General features: G+C 38.6%; 1 protein-coding gene across 1 annotated transcript in view; it reads right to left on the reverse strand.

Annotated features, from left to right (window-relative positions):
* Positions 1 to 12,768, reverse strand: part of ADAMTS12 (ADAM metallopeptidase with thrombospondin type 1 motif 12) — a 1,263,798-nt gene that overhangs the window by 521,681 nt on the left and 729,349 nt on the right. Inside the window, exon 11 of the mRNA XM_053701185.1 lies at positions 10,015 to 10,160. Within this exon, the coding sequence (XP_053557160.1) occupies positions 10,015 to 10,160 (146 nt within the window). The remainder of the gene's footprint in view (positions 1 to 10,014; positions 10,161 to 12,768) is intronic.

Genomic DNA, 12,768 nt, shown 5'->3' on the forward strand with positions numbered 1-12,768 from the left:
TGTCTGCCTCTGACAACAGCGATGACATTTGCAACCTGTGCCAAAAGAAACTGAGTCATGGGAAGTCCAACACCCACCTAGGTACAACTGCTTTGCGAAGGCACATGATCCCACATCACAAACGCCTATGGGATCATCACATGAGTACAAGCAGCACACAAACTCAAAACTGCCATCCTCCTCCTGGTCCAGCATCTTCAGCCACGTCAACCACTGCTGTCCTCCTTGCCCCCTCTCAACCATCCGCCACTCCACTTCGTGGAAGACCAAACACCGCAGGCGTCCCAGGGGGCTTGTTGTCACCTTTCAGGGACCCTTGGTGTTGTACGTGGCTGGGTGGAGGAAGAGACCTTCAATGACATCAGTGAGGACAAGGAACGGGACATGGCTAGCTTGGTATCCAACCTTGTGCAAATGGGGAGTTTGCGGTTGTGCAAATGGACTGTTTGTGGTTGTTTGCGGTGCGTTAAATGGGGAGTTTGGTCTGTCACTGTGAAGCGGGCATAACCCTTACACTACCTGATCGATACAACATCATACCTGATGTTTTAAAGCACATTATTCCAAACAATTTAGGAATGTTAGGTGATTTATGCCCTTTATGGATTAAAACCAGACTTTCCATCAACTATGTAATTTTCCATGGGAGTTTTGCCATGGATCCCCCTCCGGCATGCCACAGTCCAGGTGTTAGTCCCCTTGAAACAACTTTTCCATCACTATTGTGGCCAGAAAGAGTCCCTGTGGGTTTTAAAATTTGCCTGTGTATTGAAGTCTATGGCGGTCCGCCCGGTTCGCCCGTTCGTAAACATTTGCGGAAGTCCACGTACGCCGTTCGCGAACGGAAAATTTTATGTTCGCAACATCACTAATGGTATACAATAAATTGACCTCAAAGGCCAAAGGGCTGTACTAACCCTGCCGGGAAATGGATCTATGACCCTTGGGTCTAGAACAAGTGTTTTTAGTCAGGACATTCATCAACTGATCTACATCACCGGACTCAAAGTAGGGCAGAAAAAATTCTAGATCTCCAGAAATAGTGGAGATAATAGAAATCAAATAAATTATAATCCTAACAAGAGAGAGATAAAAAAATATATTTGAAATCATAATAATAGATATAGTAAACATAATTAAATTAATACATCTAAAGTAAATAAACATAGTTATTTACTTAAGAATCTGAAAACTGCTTATGCTAACTGTTTAACAAGGATGAGAAAACAGTAATGTCAGCCACAGATAAAGCTGAGCTAAAAATATAAACAGTATGTGAATATGCTCTACTAAGGTTATATTCAAATTCTAAAGAATTCTGAAAACAAGTACCAATTTCCATAAAATAAATCTAAATAAATAATTAAATAATTCCTATTTAAAACTAAATACAAACTTAACTGTAAAAAAAAAACAAAAACCTAAGCTAATAGTTATATTGTAGCTATCTAAGGTTTTATTTTTATTTCACATGTAAGTTTGTATTTATTTTAACTAGGTAGACTAGTTAGTAAATAGTTATTAACTATTTACTAGCTACCTAGTTAAAATAAATACAATAAAACTTAAGCTACCTTACCCTAAAAACTAACATTACAATAAAATAAAATAAATTCAATTAAAATACAATTTTCTAACTAAACAATAAATTACAAAAAATAAAAAACGAAATTATCAAAAATAAAAACAAATTACTCCTAATCTAACAGCCCTATCAAAATAAAAAAGCCCCCCCAAAATAAAAAAAACCCTAGCCTACACTAAACTGCCAATGGCCCTTATAAGGGCCTTTTGCGGGGCATTGCCCCAAAGAAATCAGCTCTTTTACCTGTAATAAAAAACACCCCCAACAGTAAAACCTACCACCCACCCAACCAAACCCCCCAAATAAAAACCTATCTAAATAAACCTAAGTTAAATATTGCCCTGAAAAAGGCATTTAGATGGGCATTGCCCTTAAAAGGGCATTTAGCTCTTTTACATTGCCCAAAACCCTAACTTAAAAAAAAAAACACCAAAAAAAACCTTAAAAAAACCTAACACTAACCCCCGACCATCCATTTACAGTTATCGAAGTCCGGACATCCATCCTAATCCAGTCGGCGAAGTCCTCATCCAAGCGGCAAGAAGTATTCATCCATGCGGCCTCTTCGATCTTCATCCAGCCGGCGAAGTCCTCATCCAAGCGAGAAGTCTTCATCCAGACGGCATCTTCTATCTTCATCCATCCGGCGTGGAGCATCCTCTTCTTACGGTCGTCACTGTAAACTGAAGGTTCCCTTTAAGTGACCTCATCCAAGATGGGTCCCTTACATTCTTATTGGCTGAAAGATTTCTATCAGCCAATAGGAATTAAAGGGGAAAAATCATATTGGCTGTTGTAATCATCCAATAGGATTGAGCTTTCATCCTATTGGCTGATCCAAAAAAAGAAAAAAGTTTAAATAAACTTCCAAAACATGATTCCTATACTGAAACTGTTTAGACTGCAAAAGGGAAATACACATAGAACTGACTCATGGCAAATATAAGTAGAATACATATATTTAAAACTTTATATTAATACATAAAGCGCCTAACCATAGCTGAGAGTGTCTTAAATAATGATACATACTTACCAAAAGATACCCATCCACATATATAGCAGATAGCCAAACCAGTACTGAAAACTATCAGCAGAGGTAATGGTATATAAGAGTATATCGTCGATCTGAAAAGGGAGGTAGAAGATGAATACCAAGACCGATAACAGAGAACCCTTGAAAAGATTTCCAGCGAGGAAAACTATAAAATCAATAGGCAATACTCTCTTCACATACCTCTGACAAACACTGTACTCTGAGAGGAATTGACTTCAGAATGCTTAGAAGCTCTTATCATAGAAGAAATCATAAAAAATCAAGCACAAACTTCCTTCACCACCTCAATAGGAGGCAAAGTTTGTAAAACTGAATTGTGGGTGTGGTGAGGGGTGTATTTATAGGCATTTTGAGATTTGGGAAACTTTGCCCCTCCTGGTAGGATTGTATATCTCATACGTCACTAGCACATGGACTCTTGCCAATTACATGAAAGATTAGATTTTCGTGACGAATGTGCATTCGTCCAAACACGAATGCACATCTCTATTTGTACTATTTGTCTCTATTTGTGTTACAGAAATAAATTTGTACTTGTCAGCCAATGGGTTACATATACATATGTATTAGCTGAACACAAACATACACTTCCTATTTGTTTCACTTTGCAACGTTTACTTATTTTTTAAAATATTTTTATTTATAAAGTATCAGCAAATTCATTCAATATCTCCGATACAGACACACACAGTAGACAAATTTGAAGTACTATGAGAATACTATGCTAATATATTTTCACCAAATGTTAGCTTTGATTCACACATATACCTGACTCCCAGAAATAATACACATACACACAAGAGCATATTGATTTCTGAGAGCAGGTCTAGAGATTACAAGGAACAGCTTGCTATGATGCAGCCTTCATTGATTTTTTTTCTCTTTTATTTATTAAATGTTAGTGAAGCTTAACATCACTTCTCCTTAAATGTGGGAATTTTAAAACTACAAGGGCCCTAGATTACTTTCTTTTTTATCTTTTATGTTATAGGATCCATCTCAGAACGTAAAACTTCTGTGTGTCAAATTCCAAATCTTTCCATTTTTTTAAACAAATTTTAGAAATTTTATTTTCTGAAGGATATGCTATTTATAATACATATTCAAATCTTGCTGATTTATGTATTAGACATTTTGGACTAGATTATGAGTGGCAAGCTATTTAGTGCTGGCTAGATGGAGGTTGCACTCATATTATGAGTTGAAAGTAAAATGTTAGCGGGCGAGCAAAAACCTGACGCGTGTAAAAAGTAGAACTTAGAACATCGCGATTGCGTTAGCATTCCACTCGTAATTTAGCCGTTTGTGTTGTATAATATGCTGCTCATTTTTAAATTTTTAACTCATCTCTTTAATAATATTGTTAAATTTCAATGCTATTAGAAATGATGCAAAGCTCATAAAACTGGATTTTCATAATGAAATTACTACAAGTATACTTATGTTATATAATTTGCTTTGTTCTCTTGATATCTTCTGTTCAAAAATCATATCTAGGTAGGCTCAGGCGTAATTATTAGGAGCTAGCTGCTGATGTATGGATTCAAATATTCCTCTTGTCATTGGCACACGCATTGTATTTAGCTAGCTCATTGCACTGCTGTTCCATCAACAATCTGATAATAGAAGTAAATTGGAGAGCTGTTTAAAAATGTAGGCTCTATCTAAATCATAAAAGTAAAAGATGTGGTTTTCATGTCCCTTTAAAAATCTTTTTTAACACTGGACAGCTGTTATAAAGAACAATTAAATGGTTTTCCTATCTTAAAGATACACAGACGTCCCTACCTTACTGAAGCTTTTACATTTTAAGCTGCATATTTATCAAAATAATGCTAAAACAAATAGCATCAAAAGGCACTTTCTCCCTCACTTCCACTGTTGCTGAATACACACTCCCATGAGTTACATCCGGATTGGCTGTAGATACCGTTATAGTCAACCCAGAGTTACAAGTTTGTTCAAGAGACACTTGAAATTTGTTATTTTTTAAAAAGATAGATAATCCCTTTATTACCCATTCCCCAGTTCTGCATAACCAACACTGTTATATTAATATACATTTTACCTCTGTGATTACTTTGTACCTATGCATTTTCTGCAGATTGCCCCCTTATCTCAGTTTTTTTGACAGACTTGCATTTTAGCCAATCAGTGCTGACTTATAAATAACTCCAAGTGAGTTATTACAATGTTATCTATATGGCACGCATGAAATAGCGCTGTCTAGCTGATAAAAACTGTCGAAATGCACTGAGATAAGAGGCAGCCTTCAAGGTCTTAGACATTAGCATATAAGCCTACCTAGGTTTAGCTTTCAACAAAGAATACCAATAGAACAAAGCAAATTTAATGATAAAATTTAATTGGAAAGTTGGTTAAAATGACATGCCCTATCTGAATCATGAAAGTTTAATTTTGACTGTCCCTTGAAAGAACAGTGGTTCACATTGGAGTACAATTTAAATTCCAGGGACAACATTGCTTTTACCACATCATAGAAGATAAAAATTAGAGAAATTTGTTTCCCTTGAATTCTTATTTATGCTTTGAAATCGGAACTCTTAGTCCATTTTATGTAGTGGCTTGTGAAGAGAGTCCCTCAGAGTATTTATTTTTTAAATTATTAGACATTTTATATTATATGTATGTATATATTTTAAACCTGACTTGTTAAAGGGACACTAAACCCACATTTTTTATTTCATGATTCAGAAAGAGCATGCAATTTTACGCTACTTTCTAATTTACTCCTATTATCAATTTTTCTTTGTTCTCTTGCTCTCTTTATTTGAAAAAGAAGGCATCTAAGCTAAGGAGCCGGACAATTTTTGGTTAAAACCCTGGACAGCACTTGTTTATTGGTGCTGTCCAATCAGCAAGGACAACCCAGGTTGTGAACCAAAAATGGGCTGGCTTCTAAACGTACATTCTTTCAAATAACGATAGCAAGAGAATGACGAAAAATTGATAATAGGAGTAGATTAGAAAATTGCTTAAAATTGCATGCTCTAACAATACCCATCTCACTACCCAAAACATATCTATCTCAGCTTCAGCGCAGCATTAATTCATTCATATGGGGTAGGATAAAACCATGTATAAATGCATCAACTTTATTTAGACCACTCCGAGATGGGGGCCTGGGTGTCCCTAAGGTGGAGTCATATTATCAAGCAACTACCCTACAACAAATCCTTAACTGGCACCAGAAAGCAGAGTCAAAGGCCTGGATATCACTAGATTCTCAGATACTCAGAGCTCCGAAACCCGGATCTATATGCTGGATGGATAGAAATCTTAAGCCCACTATATGCCATACATTCTCACTTTATAAACATATATTCGAGGTATGGGACACTATAATCCAAAAGTACCCTAAAATCTCCTCGCCAAAATCCCCACTTACACCTACTTCACCCAATATGGAACTCACAGGGGGCTATGAACCCTTGCAGAATCCTAAAGCCACGTGGGAACTATCTGAGTCCATACCTTTTTTGACTCTACTAGATAAGGGTAGACTCAAGCCTAGACAGGAAATGTCACATATACTAAATGGGGCCTTTGCCTATTGGCTAAAATACTCCCAACTATCCCATTTTTTACGCAATAGCCACTACCAAAAAGATCTGACGAGACCCCTTACACCCTTCGAAAACTTATGTACAATAACTACCCCGACCAGAGGCACACTATCTCTCACAAAAAAAATATTGGAACATGCTACCCAAACCACACTCCCAGCTTTCACCACACATTGGCAGCAAGACCTAAATACCCAAATAGATGAAGAAACATGGAAGGCAATCTTTGTTAACACTTATAAATCTTCAATGTCCACCAGAATAATAGAGATGAATTTTAAAATCCTGATGAGATGGTACCTGACACAGCATAGACTCCTTAGAATATACCCGGACTCTTCAGCATTATGCTGGAGAGGCTGTGGCGAAACAGGCACCATGGTGCACATATGGTGGCATTGCCCAAAGCTTGCTCCTTTCTGGAAATTAGTTGAAAAGGCCTTACAAACAGTAGGGGGCTCTGAACATAAACTAACACCTCTGGTAGCTTTAATGAATCTACCACCGAATTGCAGATGCAAAATACGCCTAAAATTAATAAGATTGTGCCTAAATAGCGCCAAGGCGCTAATAGCATTAAACTGGAAGTCTACGCAAACTCCATCCATCCAGCAATGGAAAATAAGAATAGAAGATACCCTACCACTAGAACAGTATGGTTATTACAGGAGAGGACAATTGAATATGTTCCTGGACATAAAATTTTATTGGGAACAGTTAATGCAGACAATAGACTCAGGCAGATTAAATGCTTAAGGGAAAAGGGAGACGCATCATAATAACCACACTAGTCCCGACACTGGAGACAACAAGACATACATAGTAACCTATAGGGCCCTACATCCACCACCAATTGAGCTCATCCTGTTGCGCTCTAGTATTTACCTTTCCGATAGACCGCAACGCCCCAACGAATCTAAAAATATATGGATATACCTATTAGCCCTTTATTCTTGCTACCTAAGTATATGTTAAACTATTGTTATTGGATTGTTTGTTTTGTTTTTATTGGTCTCACGAGACCCTGTCTTAGTTATGAGACTATAACCAGGTGAAGAATACAAGACTGGTCTCACCTATCGCCTACTAGAATCTTCTCTTCACAACAGTTAAGACACTGAATCAAACAGAACCATGACTAGATGGATCTAAAGTGGAACTTTGCTTTTTGCTTGGTCACCTTAATGTCATGAAGTTGGTAGACTCTCTGTTAACACTTGATCCTACTATGTTTTACCCGCTTCTTGTATCGCTTTCATGTACCACGAACTAAGCAAACTGTAAAATCTTAACCTTGTTATGTTTAAAAAAACAATAAAAATGATTTAAAAAAAAAAAAAAAAAATTGCATGCTCTATCTGAATCATGAAAGAAAAAAATGTTCAGTGTCCCTTTAAGTACCCAGGTTAACCCTTTGAGTGCTAAGCACTTTCCCACCTGGGTGCTAAGATTTTTTAATGTTTTTTTTATTTTTATTTTTATGTTTTGAACAGACCCCCAACACTTACACTGAAAGGTTAGGCGATTACCTTTCCAATGGTGGGTCTTGGGGGTCTGTAGCTGCTTAGATGCCTGAGATACAGGCTTCTAAGCAGCTTGCCCCCTGCTCCTATACTTAACATTGTTAAGTATAAATAAAGTTGTGCGGTGATGTCATCACATTATTGCGCGTGACATCACCACACAAAACGGGAAGCCCCAGCGATGCCTGTCACTCTGCAGGCACGATCGCCGTGGTAGGAGCGGGTGGGAGCCCCCAGATCTCCCTCAAGGTGGGATAGTGCTAGTGACGGGTCAGTCATTAGTACCAGAGTGGGAAACTCTGTGACGGCTCAGAGCCGTCATTAGCACTCAAAGGGTTAAAGGTTCCGTCTGAATACTAGAATCAAATAGTTTATTTTTTAAGGGGGGTGGATACTGACACACTGGGAAGGTTAATACCAGTACACCTATAGCACATAATACCAGCTCTAGTAGTTTATAGGGATAGTACTTTTATCATCAAATTTGCTTTGTTCTCTTGTTATTTTTAGTTGAAAGCTAAACCTAGATGGGCTCATATGCAAATTTCTAAAACCTTGAAGGCTGCCTCTAATCTGAATGAATTTGACAGCTTTTCACAGCTAGAGGGTGTTAGTTCATGTGTTTCATATAGATAATAATGTTCTTATGCACATAAAGTTATTTAAGAGTCAGCACTAATTGCCTGAAATGCAAGTCTGTCAAAAGATCTGAGGTAAGGAGGCAGTTGGCAGAAGCTTAGATACAAGGTAATTACAGAGGTAAAAAGTATATTTTAATAGGTGTTTTTATGCAAAACTGGGGAATGGTAAATAAAGGGATTATCTATCTTTTTAAACAATAACATTTTTGGTGTTTACTATCCCTTTAATAATGCATGTACTGGGACACTGTATTGGTCTGCAGGAAATATGAAAACATTCTAGTAAATGTCTAAAGGATTTTATGATTTGAGTAGCTTGAGGTCTGTAATACTGGTTTAACCACTGTGTTTTTCTTATTTTTGTCTCAGGAAGAAAATGTTTAATTGTACACAACTAGCAAGGTTGTGATGTTACCCCATGTTATAAAGATTTGGAAACAGAGTGGTACACATTTAGTTTATTTATCCCATAGAAAAAGGAACCTTTTCTTTAACCAATCAGTTTGACAAACATTGCAAAGAAGTGCCCAGCGCCTAATGTCAGACAATTTATTTTATTTATGTAGAATCTTTAGTGGCTCTCAGAATATGGTCAAAAGCAAGTCACCTAGCGATAGGTAACTGATTATGATGGATGACCAGCGGAGTCAGTTTTTAATGTTTATTGATTAATCTTTCAACCCCAATCTGATCTAGATAAATACAAATTATGAAGCATCTATAGGCTGCAATGCCAGAATCTCACTAATATCTGCAACTTGCAATGTAGTATTTTAAAAATACCCAATAACTTATTTCAGTATGTACATCGCTATAACAATACCAGGAACAAAACCACAGGGGGTGCAGAGGTCGCAGTTGTGACTGGACCCCCAAGGGTGGGGGCCCAGATTAAAAAAAAAAAAAAAATATATATATATATATATATATATATTTTATAATAAAAAACGTTGACCTGTCACTGACTGCACTGATATCATGTGAGTGTGACATGATGCTTCACTAGTGTCTCTGACTACAGGGGTTAGTCTTTCTGTTTTACCCATTGGTGTTTATGTGTGTGTGTATGTATGTGACTGTGTGTGTATGTATGCGTGTGTATGTTTGTGGAACAAGCAAATTACAGACCTTGTTACTACAGCATGGGGGAGGGGGTAAACAGTGTCAGTCTATACAGTACCACTATATACAGTACGGGGGGCTGGACCATGTCACAGACTACTGTGGTCACTTTATAAAGTACTGGGACGGGTAGGGTTAGGCCAGCCATCTCACCGGCAGATTACAGACTGTGTTACTAACTCACTATATACAGTACTGGTGGGTTAAACAGTGTCACTATATACAGTAATAGGGGGTCAGACCATCTCACAGACTGTGGGCACAGGGTACCTACTTTTGCAGACATGTAATCTGATTCACATTTTTTTCTGTGTTTAATGTTAAAAAAAAGAAGAAAAAAATATATGTATCAAATGCACTTTTTTGGGGGGTGGGGGGTCCCTTCTTAGATTCTTGCACCAGGGCCATGTGGTTTCTAGTTATGCCTCTGAACAATACGCTTTTATTTTCATTTGAAATGTATTATTTTGTTTGTATTTCTTTTGTTATCTAGATTACTTACTCTGGGTTGTTACATTTTCTTTCTGCACTTTGCACTCCTGCTCCGCATGTTCTTGTACAGTGAGACCAAGGAGTCCATGCACCCCATCTGCCATTAATAGTCTCCGGTTGTTTTCCAACATTTATGCATTTGCCATTGAAGCACCACTAATAAAAAACAGTGTGAAAATGTAATTAAGACCAATTTTATAAATAAATACAGATTATTAAAAGCAAAAAAAGTACAATTATTCATCAGAAATGATTTAAAGCAGTGTTTTTCAACCAGTGTGCCATGAGAGATCCTCAAGTGTGCCGCGGCAGACTGACAACAGTGTGACATATTTATTAAATTTTGCTTGTTTTTTATTCTGGGCCGTTTTTTTATTTTGAGTGAGATGATGACTGAGGGTAACAGCGCAGTGGCAGCTCACTTCCCCGACCCGTGTTCACACTTGGAAGGAACCCCCACCCAACACAACACATGTCTAGTGCCAGCTCTACACGCCGCGACACTTCAACCCCCCATGCATGCTGGCGCAGCTTTGCTCCTCCTCCAGAACAGTTCCAGCCAGTGGGGGTGTCCCTCTTACAAATTTTGAAATATTGGGAGGTATGTGACAGGCTCATCAGGCATCATTTACAACCGTGACATATTGACATTCATTCACAGATAATCATTATGATTAATTGTGAATGAATGTCAATATGTCATGTATAGTTTGTAGGAATCATGGCATGACAGCACAGTGCAGTATGTGTGTGTATGTATGTGTATATATATATATATATATATATATATATATATATGCTGTATTAGGCTACAATGTGTGATTTTGTAACATTTTGGGATGGTGGTGTGCAGCAGGATTTTTTAATGTAAAAAAGTGTGCCATGGCAAAAAAAAAGGTTGAAAATCACTGATTTAAAGCATTAGAAAATATCTACATGCAAAATTAATGCTTAAAAAATACTCGGCTAGATTACAAGTGTTGCGATAACATAATTTATGCTTACCTGATAAATTTATTTCTCTTGTAGTGTAGTCAGTCCACGGGTCATCCATTACTTATGTAATGTAAGGCAGATAACTCAGAGACTCTTCGAGCCGAGGAAATAGCCATCAAAAACAAAACCTTCCAGGATAACAGCTTGATATCAATGGAATGAAGGGGTTCAAATGGAACGCCTTGAAGAACATTAAGAACTAAGTTTAAGCTCCACGGCGGAGCAACAGTCTTAAACACAGGCTTAATCCTAGTTAAAGCCTGACAAAAAGCCTGAACGTCTGGAACTTCAGCCAGACGTTTGTGTAGAAGAATAGACAGAGCAGAAATCTGTCCCTTTAACGAACTAGCAGATAAGCCCTTTTCTAAACCCTCTTGTAGAAAGGACAATATCCTAGGAATCCTAACCTTACTCCATGAGTAACTCTTGGATTCGCACCAATATAAATATTTACGCCATATCTTATGGTAAATTTTTCTGGTAACAGGCTTCCTAGCCTGTATTAAGGTATCAATAACCGACTCCGAGAAGCCACGCTTTGATAGAATCAAGTGTTCAATCTCCATGCAGTCAGCCTCAGAGAAATTAGATTTGGATGGTTGAAAGGACCCTGAATTAGAAGGTCCTGTCTCAGAGGCAGAGACCACGGTGGACAGGACGACATGTCCACTAGGTCTGCATACTAGGTCCTGCGTGGCCACGCAGGCGCTATCAGAATCACCGAAGCTCTCTCCTGTTTGATCTTGGCAATCAAACGAGGAAGCATCGGGAACGGTGGAAACACATAAGCCATGTTGAAGACCCAAGGGGCTGTCAGAGCATCTATCAGCACCGCTCCCGGGTCCCTGGACCTGGATCCGTAAAGAGGAAGCTTGGCGTTCTGACGAGACGCCATGAGATCCAGATCTGGTTTACCCCAACGATGAATCAGTTGAGCAAAGACCTCCGGATGAAGTTCCCACTCCCCCGGATGAAAAGTCTGGCGACTTAGAAAATCCGCCTCCCAGTTCTCCACGCCTGGGATGTAAATCGCTGACAGGTGGCAAGAGTGAGACTCTGCCCAGCGAATTATCTTTGAGACTTCCAACATCGCTAGGAAACTTCTGGTTCCCCCTTGATGGTTGATGTAAGCCACAGTCGTGATGTTGTCCGACTGAAATCTGATGAACCTCAGAGTTGCTAACTGAGGCCAAGCTAGGAGAGCATTGAATATTGCTCTTAATTCCAGAATATTTATTGGGAGGAGTTTCTCCTCCTGAGTCCATAATCCCTGAGCTTTCAGGGAGTTCCAGACTGCGCCCCAGCCTAGAAGGCTGGCGTCTGTTGTTACAATCGTCCAATCTGGCCTGCGAAAGGTCATCCCCTTGGACAGATGTGGCCGAGAAAGCCACCATAGAAGAGAATCTCTGGTCTCTTGATCCAGATTTAGTAGGGGGGACAAATCTGAGTAATCCCCGTTCCACTGACTTAGCATGCACAATTGCAGCGGTCTGAGATGCAGGCGCGCAAATGGTACTATGTCCATTGCCGCTACCATTAAGCCGATTACTTCCATGCACTGAGCTACTGACGGGTGTGGAATGGAATGAAGGACACGGCAAGCATTTAGAAGTTTTAATAACCTGGCCTCTGTCAGGTAAATTTTCATCTCTACAGAATCTATAAGAGTCCCTAGAAAGGGAACTCTTGTAAGTGGTAATAGAGAACTCTTTTCCACGTTCACCTTCCACCCATGCGACCTCAGAAATGCCAGAACTATCTCTGTATG

Source organism: Bombina bombina, chromosome 2, assembly GCF_027579735.1.
Source record: "Bombina bombina isolate aBomBom1 chromosome 2, aBomBom1.pri, whole genome shotgun sequence".
Classification (NCBI taxonomy): domain Eukaryota; kingdom Metazoa; phylum Chordata; class Amphibia; order Anura; family Bombinatoridae; genus Bombina; species Bombina bombina.